Source organism: Aquarana catesbeiana, linkage group LG10 (assembly GCF_042186555.1).
Source record: "Aquarana catesbeiana isolate 2022-GZ linkage group LG10, ASM4218655v1, whole genome shotgun sequence".
NCBI classification, from domain to species: Eukaryota; Metazoa; Chordata; class Amphibia; order Anura; family Ranidae; genus Aquarana; species Aquarana catesbeiana.
The window spans coordinates 46,068,316-46,084,468 of record NC_133333.1 but is presented as its reverse complement, the minus strand read 5'-3'; the positions used below and the strand labels follow the sequence as shown (position 1 = coordinate 46,084,468).

Sequence of the window (16,153 nt, the reverse complement as noted above, 5' to 3'; positions counted from 1 at the left end):
ACTGAAGCAGAGCATGATGCCCTCCCTTCAGAGACTGGGCCGCAAGGCAGTATTCCAACATAACAACCCCAAACACACCTCCAAGACAACCACTGCCTTGCTAAAGAAGCTGAGTGTAAAGGAGATGGACTGGTCAAGCATGTCTTCAGACCTAAACTCTATTGAGCATCTGTGGGGCATCCTCAAATGGAAGGTGGAGGAGCGCAAGGTCTCTAAGATCCTCCAGCTCCATGATGTTGTCATGGAGGAATGGAAAAGGACTCCAGTGGCAACCTGTGAAGCTCTGGTGAACTCCATGCCCAAGAGGGTTAAGGTAGTGCTGGAAAATAATGGTGGCCACACAAAATATTGACACTTTGGGCCCATTTTGGACATTTTCACTTAGGAGTGTACTCACTTTTGTTGCCAGCAGTTTAGACATTAATGGCTATGTGTTGAGTTATTTTGAGGGAACAGCAAATTTACATTGCTACAATATAAAGTAGTGAGTGTACAGCTTGTATAACAAAGTGTAATTTCTTCAGTGTTGTCACATGAAAAGATATAATCAAATATTTACATAAATGTGAGGGGTGTACTCACTTTTGTGAGATACCGTATATATACATACAGTATATACACACACATTAGATAACATGCCTTTTACTACACCTCCCTCTGGTGGTACATGTAGAATATTGCAGCATTGCAGTTTGCAATGGTTAATGACTTATCAGATTTGGCTCATTCACAGCTTTGTCATTTCCTGCATGTGGAAACCTTAGTGAGTGCAATAGCCCGTTGTCAGGAAGTTTATTCTCCACATTTATACATACAATATAAATGCATTACATCACTCCATAATGCATAAAGAAAGCAGATCCACCTACATCTGTCCTTTCCCCCAAAACAGTGTACAATCTAATGCCCCTACCTGATTCATTCAAACACATGGCCAGTTTTACAAGACACCAGTTAAGTAACAATATTTCATGAGTAAAATGAGTTATGGAATGAAAACTGATCAAAAATAATGATTACATACATGCAGATAGTATGCCTGGTATGATTCAGCTTTAATTCCAGCACTTGCAAGGCAAAAATCCAAAAACGGAGTCTATGCAATTACTATTTTGGTATAATCTTAAAAACAAAAGGTCACTGAATTTTAACCTTTCCAAGTACCCCCAATGCCACTAGAGTGGTACATGTGGCTGGCGTCAATTTTGTTTGTTGGGAAGTTGTTTGGAGCTTATTAAGTGGCTTATGAAATATGGGGTAGAATAATAGGGATAAAACTTTTTTGTGTAAGGGAGTTTAACAAGACTCATGGCCACTCATTAAAATTAGAAGAAAAGAAATTTAACCTTAAACTACATAGAGGGTTCTTTACTGTTAGAGCGGCAAGGATGTGAAATTCCCTTCCACAGGTGGTGGTCTCAGCAGGGGGGCATCGATAGTTTCAAGAAACTATTAGATAAGCACCTGAACGACTGAAACATACAGGGATATACACTGAAATACTGACATATAATCACACACAGGTTGGACTTGATGGACTTGTGACTTTTTTCGACCTCGCCTACTATGTAACTAAGAAGCACTGGCGATACCATGGGGAGATTTATTCCTGATTACAGCCCATAATGACCCCAGTGAATTCTGCTTCTTCAACATGATTGCTGTCATTCCTGATCCGTATTTGTTATGGTGAGTGCAGAAGTGGCCACAATTTGCTAGCTCTTGATTTTGAGCCATGGCATTTATTGTGTTACCAGACACATTTTTTTTTGACAAACAGATTCTAAAGCACAGCGATGAGTAGACACAACAGTATTTATTATCTATATGTCATTAGACTTACAAAAAACAAACAAGGAACTTTTTTTAAAATGAGCATCCAATTGACAGCTGCCCTTGAAGTTTATGCTACTTGTGGAGCGATCCATTTTGACGGAAGAAATACTCTCACTGGCAAAACTGGGTGGGCATGCGAGGTTGGATTGTTCCTGGATGTAGCACTTCCTTTAGTTTGTAAAGATTAATGATGGCCCCAAGGTAAAATGTATTCCTTATTCTTGTGTTCTCTTTTTTCCTTCTACCTTCTAGCAGTTTTTAGTGCAAATTTATTGTGTGTAGATAACACAAAAAAGTGACTGTTATAAAAAAAAGTTTGGGTAATACATTCTTTTTTGTTATGCGGAAGTTTTTTGTCATATCATATGATCACAATGAAGTTCACAGTTTGACTCTGGTTTACATTAAAGGGTAAGACCAGTTAAACAAGAAAATATATATATAGAAACGACTATACCTGCCAAAAGGTTTGTAGGGTAATTTACATATCCTTGCTGTGCTAAGCATAAGGATCATAATAATACTTTTCAGAGCCTGTAGATCTGCAGACTGCCACTGCTCTACCACCTGCAGACTGTGCCACTGCTCTACCAACTGCAGACTGTGCCACTGCTCTACCAACTGCAGACTGTGCCACTGCTCTACCAACTGCAGACTGTGCCACTGCTCTACCACCTGCAGACTGTGAAACTGCTCTACCGACTGCAGACTGTGCCACTGCTCTACCAACTGCAGACTGTGCCACTGCTCTACCACCTGCAGACTTTGAAACTGCTCTACCGACTGCAGACTGTGCCACTGCTCTACCGACTGCAGACTGTGCCACTGCTCTACCGACTGCAGACTGTGCCACTGCTCTACCGACTGCAGACTGTGCCACTGCTCTACCGACTGCAGACTGTGCCACTGCTCTACCGACTGCGGACTGTGCCACTGCTCTACCGACTGCAGACTGTGAAACTGCTCTGCCTTCTGCAGATTTTGTGCTACTGCTGTACCTCCTGCCTGTTTTTTTTGCTCGTTACTTGCCCTACTCCAACTCAGCTTATAAAGAATCCACCTCTGAAAAATGTAATGACACTGCTTCTAAGGAAATAAAAATAGTTCTGAATGAATATTCGAACACAACCAGCACATGAAGCTTATATCCAAAAGTCTAAATTTTTCTTTTTATTTCATCAATAACATGCATTGTTCCATCTTTATTCTATGTCTCAGGTCACCATCCTTTGTTACACATGAAGATGGAGTAAAGTAGTATGCCACATGTTCTGCCTGGTCATAATTATGCAATGAGTAGGGAGAGAGGGGCGCCCGGTGTTCTGAATAAGGAAACTCTTAGGTCCCTTTCACACTGACGGACCGATCGGGTCCACCTGTCCATTTGGCAAGCAGACCAGATCTGACCGTCCATTGCTCTCTATGGAGCAGTGGATTTTTAATGGATATGCGTCTGTTCACACCTGCCGGCATCCGATCGGATCCTGTCTGCTAAAAATAGACTAATGGGAATTTCCCATCCATCTGGTGGATCAGATGAGAATAAGATAGCCCACTGTTGGAAATGGACAGATAGTCCATAGCCATCTGTGTCCACGTCTGCTCTGCATCAGTGGAGCGGACATGGACCTGTCATCTGCCTGGTCAGTGGGGATCAACAGGGAGATCCCCTGCTGAGTGGGCAGATCCGCTGGTGGACTCCGCCAGTGTGAAAGGGTGAAAAGAAGGAAAATATGTATATGTTTTGCTTGCAATAAACAATTATATTCTTCATTAAGAGTTTCCTTATTCTGGACACCGAACGCTCCTCTCGCCCTATACACTAAATATGCTCCTTCCTTAATGCGTTCCTCTCTCCCTACTCAAGTATCTCTTCAGCTGAAGCAACAGCTCTGTTGCACCACTAAGGTAGCAGCCCACATCTCCAAAGAGAGATCATCACCATCATTCACCCGTGTAACCACCCAATATCTATCAAGAACCGTTCTACTGGTCCAAGCATGGTCTCTAGCTCTAACTAATAATGATGTAATAGAAAAGTTTTTTTTAGACTTTTGGATACTTGTGCTGGTTACTATTGCATAGAGAAAAATGATGGAGAAACCCTTCTTATAGTGAGACTGATAGTTTTAAAGAATACACAAGTGAACTAAACTGTAATATTTGATTGTATTAGAAATGAGCGGATCTTGTTTAGAATGTGGGCCCTGTAGCTTTTATCATAACCCCTTCTTACAGCTAGTATCATTGAAAACCTCTCTAAGTGTAGGAATAATATGCAAAGGCTGAATATTTCATAACTAAAGCTGTGCTGTTTGGTGTCATATTGACATTGTCTCTTTGGGGATTGATTCAACAGGAACACTCCTGATTTTCAAACATATTCTCAAAAAAAAAGCATATTCTGTAGATTCACACCATCCATGATTGGGTTAATTATGGCTTCCATTGATAACATCTCTTGCATTAATCCTCCGAGACATTTGAAGTAAAGGGGGAAGAGGTGGCAAAGGAGGCGCTGATGGATTTGTAGAATGGCGGAAGGATGGAGGTGCAGGAGGTGGAGGGAGTGGTCGGTTTCTAATCCAGTCCACTTCTTCTTCATCGATGAAGGATTCAGATATTGTGCTGGCCAAGTCAGCAGAGGCAGCACACTCCTAACACAAGACAACGTCACATTATAATGCCATATATGGAGTCACCAGTTCACACATAAGGAAGGACAGTCTTCTATGTGGTCAGACAACAGGACACAGCACTGCAGAGACAGGACAAAGAAAGACAGCCGAACAACGGACGCGAGTCACAGTGATCATTACTCACTTCATGAGGTGGTGGCTTCTGAAGGGTCTGGGGGCTTGAGGTCTGCGTTTGATGCTGAAAGGTAAATAGAGTGGCATGAGGAAAATCAGATCTATAATAGCTTACAGTGTACGGCAGAGAATATTCCCAAGCAGGTTTTTCAGGTGAAATTTCTAAAAACAGCCCAACACTGGTTCAAAGCCAGCCAAACCTGCTCTAGCAAAAGCATTTGACACAGTTCCCCATAAACGTTTACTGTACAAAATAAGGATCTGTTGGCATGGACCATAGAGTGAGTATATAGATTGGACTCACCCTTGTAGCCAGTTTTCAGAGGGTGGTGATAAATGGGGAGTACTCGGAATGGTCAGAGGCGGGTAGTGGGGTCCCCCAGGGTTCTGTGCTGGGACCAATCCTACAGTGGGGACAGAAAGTATTCCGACCCCCTTAAATTTTTCACTCTTTGTTATATTGCAGCTATTTGATAAAACCATTTAAGTTAATTTGTCTCTCCAGAGATGCTCAATTGGGTTTAAGTCAGGGCTCTGGCTGGACCATTCAAGAACAGTCACGGAGTTGTTGTGAAGCCACTCCTTCATTATTTTAGCTGTGTTCTTAAGGTCATTGTTTTGTTGGAGGGTAAACTTTCGGCCCAGTCTGAGGTCCTGAGCACTCTGGAGAAGGTTTTCGTCCAGGATATCCCTGTACTTGGCCGCATTCATCTTTCCCTCGATTGCAACCAGTCGTCCTGTCCCTGCAGCTGAAAAACACCCCCACAGTATGATGCTTCCATCACCATGCTTCACTGTTGGGACTGTATTGGACAGGTGATGAGCAGTGCCTGGTTTTCTCCAGAATACCGCTTAGAATTAGGGCCAAAAAGTTCTATCTTGGTCTCATCAGACCAGAGAATCTTATTTCTCACCGTCTTCAGGTGTTTTTTTTAGCAAACTCCATGCGGGCTTTCATGTGTCTCATGTGTCTTGCACTGAGGGAGAGGCTTCCGTCGGGCCACTTTGCCATAAAGCCCCGACTGGTGGAGGGCTGCAGTGATGGTTGACTTTCTACAACTTTCTCCCATCAACCGACTGCATCTCTGATCTTTGGGTTCTTCTTTACCTCCCTCACCAAGGCTCTTCTCCCCTGATAGCTCAATTTGGGACGACCAGAACCCTCCCTAGAGCTGGCCGTCCGGCCAAACATCTTCCATTTAAGGATTATGGAGGCCACTGTGCTCTTAGGAACCTTAAGTGCAGCAGAAATTTTTTTGTAACATTGGCCAGATCTGTGCCTTGCCACAATTCTGTCTCTGAGCTCTTCAGGTAGTTCCTTTGACCTCATGATTCTCATTTGCTCTGACATGCACTGTGAGCTGTAAGGTCTTATATAGACAGGTGTGTGGCTTTCCTAATCAAGTCCAATCAGTATAATCAAATACAGCTGGACTCAAATGAAGGTGTAGAACCATCTCAAGGATGATCAGAAGAAATGGACAGCTCCTGAGTTAAATATATGAGTGTCACAGCAAAGGGTCTGAACACTTAGAATTGTTGATATTTTTGCAGATTTATCAAAAAAGAAAAACTGAAATATCACATGATCCTGTTTTTTTCTGTCAATATGGGGTGCTGTGTGTACATTGAGGAAAAAATGAACAAATGATTTTAGCAAATGGCTGCAATATAACAAAGAGTGAAAAATGTAAGGGGGTCTCAATACTTTCCGTCCCCATTGTATTTATTTTGTTCATAAACGACCTGGAGGATGCATTTGCAGATGATACTAAGCTAAGCAGGGCAATAAGTTCTCTGCAGGATGTGGAAACCTTTCAAGAAGATCTGAACAAATTAATAGGGTGGGCAACTACATTTGCAAATGAGGTTTAATGTAGAAAAATGTAAAATAATGCATTTGGGAGGCAAAAATATGAATGCAATCTATTCACTGGGGGGAGAACCTCTGGGGGAATCTAGGATGGAAAAGGACCTGGGGGTCCTAGTAGATGATAGGCTCAGCAATGGCATGCAATGCCAAGCTGCTGCTAACAAAGCAAACAGAATATTGGCATGCATTAAAAAGGGATCAACTCCAGAGATAAAACGATAATTCTCCCGCTCTACAAGACTCTGGTCCGCCCGCACCTGGAGTATGCTGTCCGGTTCTGGGCACCAGTCCTCAGGAAGGATGTACTGGAAATGGAGCGAGTACAAAGAAGGGCAACTAAGCTAATAAAGGGTCTGGAGAATATTCGTTATGAGGAAAGGTTGCGAGCACTGATTTTATTCTCTCTGGAGAAGAGACGCTTGAGAGGGGATATGATTTCAATTTATAAATACCATACTGGTGACTCACAATAGAGATAAAACTTTTTCGCGGAAGTGAGATTAACAAGACTCATGGCCACTCATTAAAATTAGAAGAAAAGAGGTTTAACCTTAAACTACGTAGATTGTTCTTTACTGTAAGAGCGGCAAGGATGTGGAATTCCCTTCCATAGGCGGTGGTCTCACCGGGGAGCATCGATGGTTTCAAAAACTATTGGATAAGCACCTGAACGACCGCAATATATGGGGATATACAATGTAATACTGACATATAATCACACACATAGGTTGGACTTGTATAAAAATCCAAAAAGAAAGCGCCTCTTAGGTATAAAGGATTTATTCACATGCTAAAAACATAGTAAACACTTACATTGAGGTGGATAATGTGCTGCTTCCATAAAGAACTTGTCCCGGTGTCTCTCAATAATTCCTAGTGATCAGGGGGAGCCTAGATGGACGCCGTGCGGGTGGCCGCGGACCTCCGCTCGGAAGCACCGGCTGTATGAGCGGTGTAGTGGAGAAGTCACTTCCGCGTTCCAGCAGATCACATGGGAGATGACGTCACTCGGGCAGTTCAGATTAGCTGGGGACCACTACGCGTTTCTGAGCATGCGCGAAGCTCGTAACGGGCATGCGCGCTCCTTTTTCAAGTGTATTGTGGGAGAAGCTAACCAGGAAGCTAAATAACTCTAGGGTAATGATAAGAGCCAATCATGACCAAGGAGGTGAGGGGATAACAGTATTAGGAACGAATTCTCTATGGATTACAAACTTAATGAGTAAATTGATAATGTTGATAGAGTATTTTGACAAAACAAAAATATGAAATCAGAATATTAGATAATCCAAAGTAATTATATATTATGATAATAGGTGAAGATCATAATTGAAAAATATGACTAAAAATAAAAATAAGAATAAAATTCATAAAAATAATAATATGTGGATAAAATAATATAGATGATAAATAAAATAATAATGTATATAAATATGATCCGGCATGAAGGAAATTCTTGTCTAAAATGGGCTAGGATACTGAATACAAAAATTATATGTATGTCCCTATATATATCATTATTATTGGGACTAAAAGTGTAAATACAAGTGTATACAATACAAGAAGTAACAAATGTGCATATATGTATACACACATAACACACATGTATACACACACATGCACATACATATACGTACGTACATGCTTATACGCATGCGCACATATATAAGGGAAAGGGCCTCAGTATGTTAATAGGCTGATAACAACAAATATATATTAGTAACAATATAATAGGCAGCAGGACACTCTTAATTCTTATTATATTTATAACAGTAATGTGAGAAAAGAGGACCTCAGTATGTTGATGGGTTAATAGCAATAAAATAATAAACAGTAATAAATACTGTTGATAAATATGTAAAAGAAAAGATCTCCCCTAGAGGTCTTAGAATTCTCAAAACTTGTTCCTTTTTAGACACCGCTCATACCAAAGAATGGGAAAATTTAGCAGAATTTTGCACCACTAAATGGCTAGGAATTATTATCAGTCAGAGGAATTTAAAATATAACGAGATAGTACATCAGATACAGATGCTGACATCAGAAATCTCCTCTTTTAATCTCAAAATCCCTCCTACCTGGTTAGAGACACTCAAAAAGAACACCAAAAATAAAGAAAACAACTTGTTAAAGACTAAGATAGGTAAATTTCGTAGGGATCTAGATGACTATAGATTAAATAAAATATTCTCTTGGAAACAAAATGACAATATACCCGCCTTGATGTCTTTAATACCTCATCCTACTAAAGTGTTTCCCAACACTATAGGCGACACTGGTTCTTATTCACCTTACAAGGCGCCCCCAGCCAGAGGCACTCAGCATAATAATATTAATGGTAATAAGAATAACTATAACAATAATAAAAAAATGTTCACTTCACGCAAACCTTCCCACCCCAATGTAGGTTCTACACATGACCCTAAACGTAAACCTTCCCACCCCAATGTAGGTTCTACACATGACCCTAAACTTTTACCTAAACCCCCTAGATTGTCAGAACATGATACTTCTCATGTACCATCAGCAGTTAAAAGGGGTATCTCTTCTATTACCTCTCAGTCTTCAACATCTTTGATAACATCACCTCTGGTTTCAGCTTCTATACCCACCGAGAATAAAAATCCTGTCAAACATGCTACGTCTACATTATCTACCATTAAGACAACCAGCCCTTCTTCCACTAAAATTGATTTTGCGCATACATCCTCCATCCCTGATGCCCACACTACCAGCTCCAATAAATCTAGTCTCCTATTAGGAGATTTTCAGAGGGGTGAAATAGCCTCACATTCTAAAGCTATTACTTTCGCTTCTCCTTTTTTAGAGAAAGGCCCATATCAAAAACAACGTCAAAAAAGAAAATACACAGACGAGGATGTAGAGGAGGACGCAATAAATCCAAAATCCCACACAAAACAACAGAAACGATAAAACTTTTTAACTTATCGTCACATACATTATCCTCTGACGAAATTTCCTTACTCAGTAAAGGGCTCACTTTTTCACCTACTACACCTCCCAACTCTTTTCTTTTGTTCAAAGATCTGAACAAATTTGTAAGGAACCTCACTTTAAAAAGATATTTTAATATTCAATCTATCAAGAATGGACCTGTTGAAAGTACCGTTCCCACTAATACATCTGCAGCTACCTCTGGTGATAATATGGTTAACACATCTGATAGTTCCATTAGCATCTATGATTCTGACTTAGAATTAGACCCTATGGCCAGTGGTTTAGACCTTGAATTACTCACTCAACACTTTGATTGTTCACCTCCTGTTAAACATACCAATTTTAAACCTAAATCTGCTTTTTATCCCATGAGATCTAAAGGACCCTATATTGAGACTTTTTATAAAGTTGTATACTCTGATCTACAGAAATTATGTGAACATAATGAGAATACATACAAATATCGCCCTCACAATCTCACTCCCGGAGAGAAGGCCGCACTCCACTCTCTGTCTAATAATCCCGATGTCATTATCAAAACGGCCGATAAGGGAGGGGGAATCGTTATTATAGATCGGACGTCCTATATTATGGAGGCATCTAGGTTACTGTCAGACTGCATTACATACAAGAAACTTACTTCCGATCCTTTACCCCAGTTCAAAGTTGAAGCAGATATCTTAGTTCACTCTGCATTATCAGATGGTATTATCACTAAACTTGAAGCCTCTTTTCTAAGAAAAGATTTTTATAATACACCTTATTTTTATTATTTACCTAAAGTGCATAAAAATCCCCTTAATCCTCCCGGTAGACCCATTGTTGCCTCCATGGATAGCATTACTAGCGGCTTTTCCCAATATGTAGATTTATTTCTGCAGCCTCTAGCACAGAATCTCCCTTCATATATTCGAGATTCAATACACCTCATGGAATTGTTGGCACCCTACAGCTGGCAAGATAGTTACTTTTGGCTCTCTTTGGATGTTAATTCCTTATACACGTCCATTCCTCACCAGATAGGCTTAATGGCGGTACAACACTTTCTTTCTTTAGACTCCAACATCAACGGCAAACAAGCTGTATTTATCTCTGAAGCCACGTCATTTTGTTTAAGTCATAATTATTTTCATTTTAATGATGATTTCTACCTACAGACCCATGGCACAGCCATGGGCACTAATTTTGCCCCTTCTTACGCCAACCTTACCATGGGTCTGTGGGAAGAAAAATACATATGGAACAATAATCCCTTTGCTCGACACATTATATTTTTTGGCAGATTGATAGATGACATTATAGTCATTTGGGATGGCCCACCATCGTCTATGGAATGTTTCGTTTCGCATTGTAATACCAATGACTTTGGTCTTTCATTTACATTTGAATATAATAATGAAAGTCTCCCTTTCCTTGATTTAGAATTATTTCATGATGCCAATTCCATTTTTTCCCGCAATTATACGAAACCGACATCAGGTAATTCGTATCTGCATTTTACCAGCTGTCATCATCCACAGTGGATAAATAACATACCAAAGGGCCAATTTTGTAGATTGAGGCAGAACTGCACCAGGGAATCAGATTACATTGCACAGAGTATACATCTTAAAGATAAATTTTTAGAAAAGGGGTTTCCTGAAAAACTGGTTGACCAAGCTCATGCCATTTACCTCCCGGGAAAAAAACCCAAAACAACCAAACAGACTGATCAGGGTACGGTTCGCTTTATTACTAGGTATCACAATAAACATAGAAGAATGGAATCTATACTCCTTAAACATTGGGGTATTCTTAAACAGGACCCTTTTCTTCTTAACGACCTCGGTGATAAACTGACGGTTACCTATAGAAGGGCCCCAACATTAAAAAATAAATTAGCACCTAGTAAATTGAAAACCAACAAACCAGAGAGCCCACTCTGCCTGATTCCACTCACGGGTATGTATAGATGCAATAAGGCCTTATGTAAAACCTGTACTTTCGTTAGACATGGCCAACGAAGTTTCCAACATAAGGATAAAACATACCAACTAGAAGGCTTTTATAACTGCTCTACAGATTACGTTGTGTATTGTCTCACATGCCCCTGTAAATTACTGTACGTTGGACGCACTATTTGTCCTTTGCGACAACGGTTCGGCAAACATCGCCGTTTTATAGAACAAGGCTGTGATGAACACAGCGTTCCCAGACATTTCCTTGAATGTCACCAGAAATCCACTGTCGGCCTACAGGTTTGGGTAATTGAGTCTATTCCACGAAAATTATCCGAGGCTGAACGTTTTTCCAAACTTTGTGAGCGTGAAACTTTTTGGATTTTTATTTTAGATACTTTAGCACCTAACGGGTTAAATGAGGAACTGGAGGTCAACACCATCTTATAGAACGTATCCTTTTATCTAAATATACTTACTAAAATTACCTTTATCAGGCCATCAAAATATAATATATTTTAATTTAGGGTGTTCTGCGGCATATTATACGGAATGGAATGTTAATATTAATTTTTATTTATTACTGTTTATTATTTTATTGCTATTAACCCATCAACATACTGAGGTCCTCTTTTCTCACATTACTGTTTTAATTCTTATTATATTTATGAGTGTCCTGCTGCCTATTATATTGTTACTAATATATATTTGTTGTTATCAGCCTATTAACATACTGAGGCCCTTTCCCTTATATATGTGCGCATGCGTATACGCATGTACGTACGTATATGTGTGTGTATACATGTGTGTTATGTGTGTATACATATATGCACATTTGTTACTTCTTGTATTGTATACACTTGTATTTACACTTTTAGTCCCAATAATAATGATATATATAGGGACATACATATAATTTTTGTATTCGGTATCCTAGCCCATTTTAGACAAGAATTTCCTTCATGCCGGATCATATTTATATACATTATTATTTTATTTATCATCATCTATATTATTTTATCCACATATTATTATTTTTATGAATTTTATTCTTCTTTTTATATTTAGTCATATTTTTCAATTATGATCTTCACCTATTATCATAATATATAATTACTTTGTATTATCTAATATTCTGATTTCATATTTTTGTTTTGTCAAAATACTCTATCAACATTATCAATTTACTCATTAAGTTTGTAATCCATAGAGAATTCGTTCCTAATACTGTTATCCCCTCCCCTCCTTGGTCATGATTGGCTCTTATCATTACCCTAGAGTTATTTAGCTTCCTGGTTAGCTTCTCCCACAATACACTTGAAAAAGGAGCGCGCATGCCCGTTACGAGCTTCGCGCATGCTCAGAAACGCGTAGTGGTCCCCAGCTAATCTGAACTGCCCGAGTGACGTCATCTCCCATGTGATCCGCTGGAACGCGGAAGTGACTTCTCCACTACACCGCTCATACAGCCGGTGCTTCCGAGCGGAGGTCCGCGGCCACCCGCATGGCGTCCATCTAGGCTCCCCCTGATCACTAGGAATTATTGAGAGACACTGGGACAAGTTCTTTATGGAAGCAGCACATTATCCACCTCAATGTAAGTGTTTACTATGTTTTTAGCATGTGAATAAATCCTTTATACCTAAGAGGCGCTTTCTTTTTGGTTTTTTATGCATATATGGAGGATCGACTTCACTCAACAGGAAGCAGCCCTTGGTATCCTGGAGAAATAGATTTCCCTGATTTTTATTGATTCACGGATTACAGACTTTACTGTGGAACTATTTATTGACTATTTCTGTTATTTTATATTCACGGACTTTAGCGCGATTACATCATATGTTTTACTATAGGTTGGACTTGTGTCTCTTTTCAACCTCGCCTACTAGAAAATATGCGTTTAAATTTCTAGGTAAAGGATTGCTCAATAAGACCTCTGTTAGCTTGTGTAAGGTTGCAATCTTTACCAGGTCAAAAGCAGAAGTAGGCTGCTTTCTCTTTTATGTTGCTGTGTATACCAACTACCATTAGAAACCACATAAAAGTTTTTCTATCTCTTGATCTTTTTCAGTTCCCCACTCTTAAAATTAACACTTGTAACAACATTTTTGTTGACTAAATTAATACTGTCGACTATTTTAGTTGACTAAAATACGACTAAAACTAAAACAAATGAGATGACTAAAATACGGCTTTTGACTAAAATGCCATTTTAGTTTTAGAGTATGACTAAAACTAAATTGAAATTTGACGTCAAAATTAACACTGGTCTGTAGTGCATATTCAAACCTTAATACCATAAATAACAGATTTTTCACTCCAGCAGTATGATGAATTTGGAAATCGTAGAAAAATGCTTAAATGATGCATTACAATTTAACCACATCCATTCGATTTTAGACCACTAAAATTAGTTTTAGTCAACTAAATACGACTAAAACTAAAACAATTGCAGAAGACTAAAATGGGACTAAAACTAATTTTAGTTTTAGTCCCATTTTAGTCTAATGCCCCATACACACGATCAGAATTTCCGTCGGAAAAACCTTGGATGGTTTTTCCAACGGAATTCCAGTCAAGCTTGCTTTGCATACACACGGTCACACAAAAGTTCTCTGAAATTTCGACAATCAAGAATGCGGTGACGTACAACACTACGACGAGCCGAGAACATGAAGTTCAATGCTTTCGAGCATGCGTAAAAATTTTGTGTGTCGGAATTGCTACAAACGATCGGAATTTCCGATAGGAACTTTGTCCGTTGGAAAAATAGAGAACCTGCTCTCAATCTTTTGCTGGCAGAAATCCCCCAGCAAAAGTCAGATGGAGCATACAAAAGGTCAGAATTTCCCACCAAAAGCTCACATCGCACTTTTGCTGGCGGAATTTCCGATCGTGTGTACGGGGCATTAGACTTTTGACTAAAATGGCAATTGAGATTTGCTGCCAAAATTAACACTGCTTGTTACCCACCTCTTCTTCTGGCTTTGGTCGTGACGCAATGTGGACCTTCTCTTTGCCTGTGATTTGACAACGGCAGAATGGACATGTGTTTTCATTTTTCTGCAGAGAATAAAATACTGTTAGGGAATGGTGGGAAATAAAATTCCAGAACTTTGTATCATGGGCGTACAGGTGTCCTGTGCCATTTAGAACCCTGGCAAAGTTGCACAGTGGCATGGTGAACAACTTCTAGTATTAATGTCCACCCTCACCTAGTACCTGGAGTATTGCTCACTCCTAGGTGAAGAGAGATAGGCTATTTGTCTGACTTTTGGAGTATTGCAGCAGACAGAAAACTTCTGGTATAAAATTTGGTCTACATTAGGGGTTGAGCAGCACACAAAGCTGTCTGTGAGTTTCTAAGGCCAGTATTGAAGGGTTTTTGATCACTTCAGAATTGCATCTCTTCCAGGTCAATGCATCACTGTTAATTTAAAATCATGGAGGGCAAGAAACCACTTGGTGATCCTTTGAGTTTGTATCCTTATTTTGTGGCATTTAGCTAAAGGGGGCATTTTCTTAATGGGCCTGCCCTTTAAGCTCAAGTAAGTAATATCTGAGCCCCTCCAATGCCCACTTTGTTCTTTTGTAGAAAGAGTGTCTTGCAAAAGTTTCCCCAGCTAGCTGACACAAGACCACACCCAGGCCTACTTTCAAAGCAGCTGTTTGCACCACAAAATCTTCACGAAAGCCTGGTGCTATTACTACTGGTTCCTGGGGAAAAGCATGCTTGAACTGGCAGACTGCTGCTTCTGTCTCAGGATACTAGGGTTTTGCAGATGAGGTTTTTTCCATTTGTGAGAACTGCCAAGGGGGTGGTTAAGCTAGTAAAGATGGGAATAAACCTCCTGCGCAATAAACCTTCCTCCCAAAGAAGGAGTGTAACTTTTTTGTGAGTGGACAGAGCCTTTTTTGGATGATTTTCATCTATTTTAGCTAGGGTCTTATGGTGCATTTGCCTACCACATACCTCAAACAGTGGGTTTCTTCCAGTCCACTCACACTTTTCTAACGGTTTACCATGAACCCTGCCTTTTATTGGGGAACCGGAACTATTTAAACGTTTTTTAATAGGCTTTCCCAGTCTTGGCTAAAAAATGATGGCATCTAGATTAGCCCCTTAAAATGTCTTATAGGAATCTCAGGGCACTTTTTCTTTAGCCTTTTTGGAGAGTGCAATTTGTCAGGGAGCCTTTGTAAAATTAGGAGTGGTGATATATCCGGCCAGACCTAACCTTTCAATTAATTTGTCCACCCAGGGTATTGAATATACTCTATATTCAACTTGGAGACTTAGTTATTTTCTTTAAAATCTTTACAGAATCGCCAGATTCCATTTAGCTTGGGGACTGGCACTATAAGGCTTAACCATCCACTGGAGGTCTCCTCAATGATCCCAAGATCTAACATATTTTTAATCTCTGATGCTATGATTTCCTGGTGGGCTTACAGAATTTGTTAAGGCTTGATGTTGACACACGTGTTAGAGTCTATAAGAATATCATGCTCAGTTACATTGGTTGGCAAACTTGAATAATTCCTGATTTTTCTGCAAAAATTCCAGGAACTGTTTGTGAGTGGGAGAGAGTCTTTGCTATTGTCAGTTGTTTTTCTGTGTGTTGAGATGCTCCTGAACTGTCCTGCCCACTGTCAAAGCCTTTGCTTCCATGGTTTGATCAGGTTAACGTAATAGGCTTGGTAGGGCTTTCTCTTCATGGGCTGGTAGACCTTAT

The 16,153-nt window shown here is 39.8% G+C and overlaps 1 protein-coding gene across 1 annotated transcript in view; it reads right to left on the bottom strand.

Moving 5' to 3' along the window:
- Positions 1-1,797: 1,797 nt before the first annotated feature.
- CBLC (Cbl proto-oncogene C) overlaps positions 1,798-16,153 on the bottom strand; it is a 54,561-nt gene continuing 40,205 nt past the window's right edge. The window contains exons 8-10 of the mRNA XM_073602130.1: positions 14,391-14,480; positions 4,660-4,713; positions 1,798-4,493 (exon numbers count right to left, since the gene is read on the bottom strand). Coding sequence (XP_073458231.1) covers positions 4,269-4,493; positions 4,660-4,713; positions 14,391-14,480 — 369 coding nt within the window. The 3' untranslated portion in view covers positions 1,798-4,268. The remainder of the gene's footprint in view (positions 4,494-4,659; positions 4,714-14,390; positions 14,481-16,153) is intronic.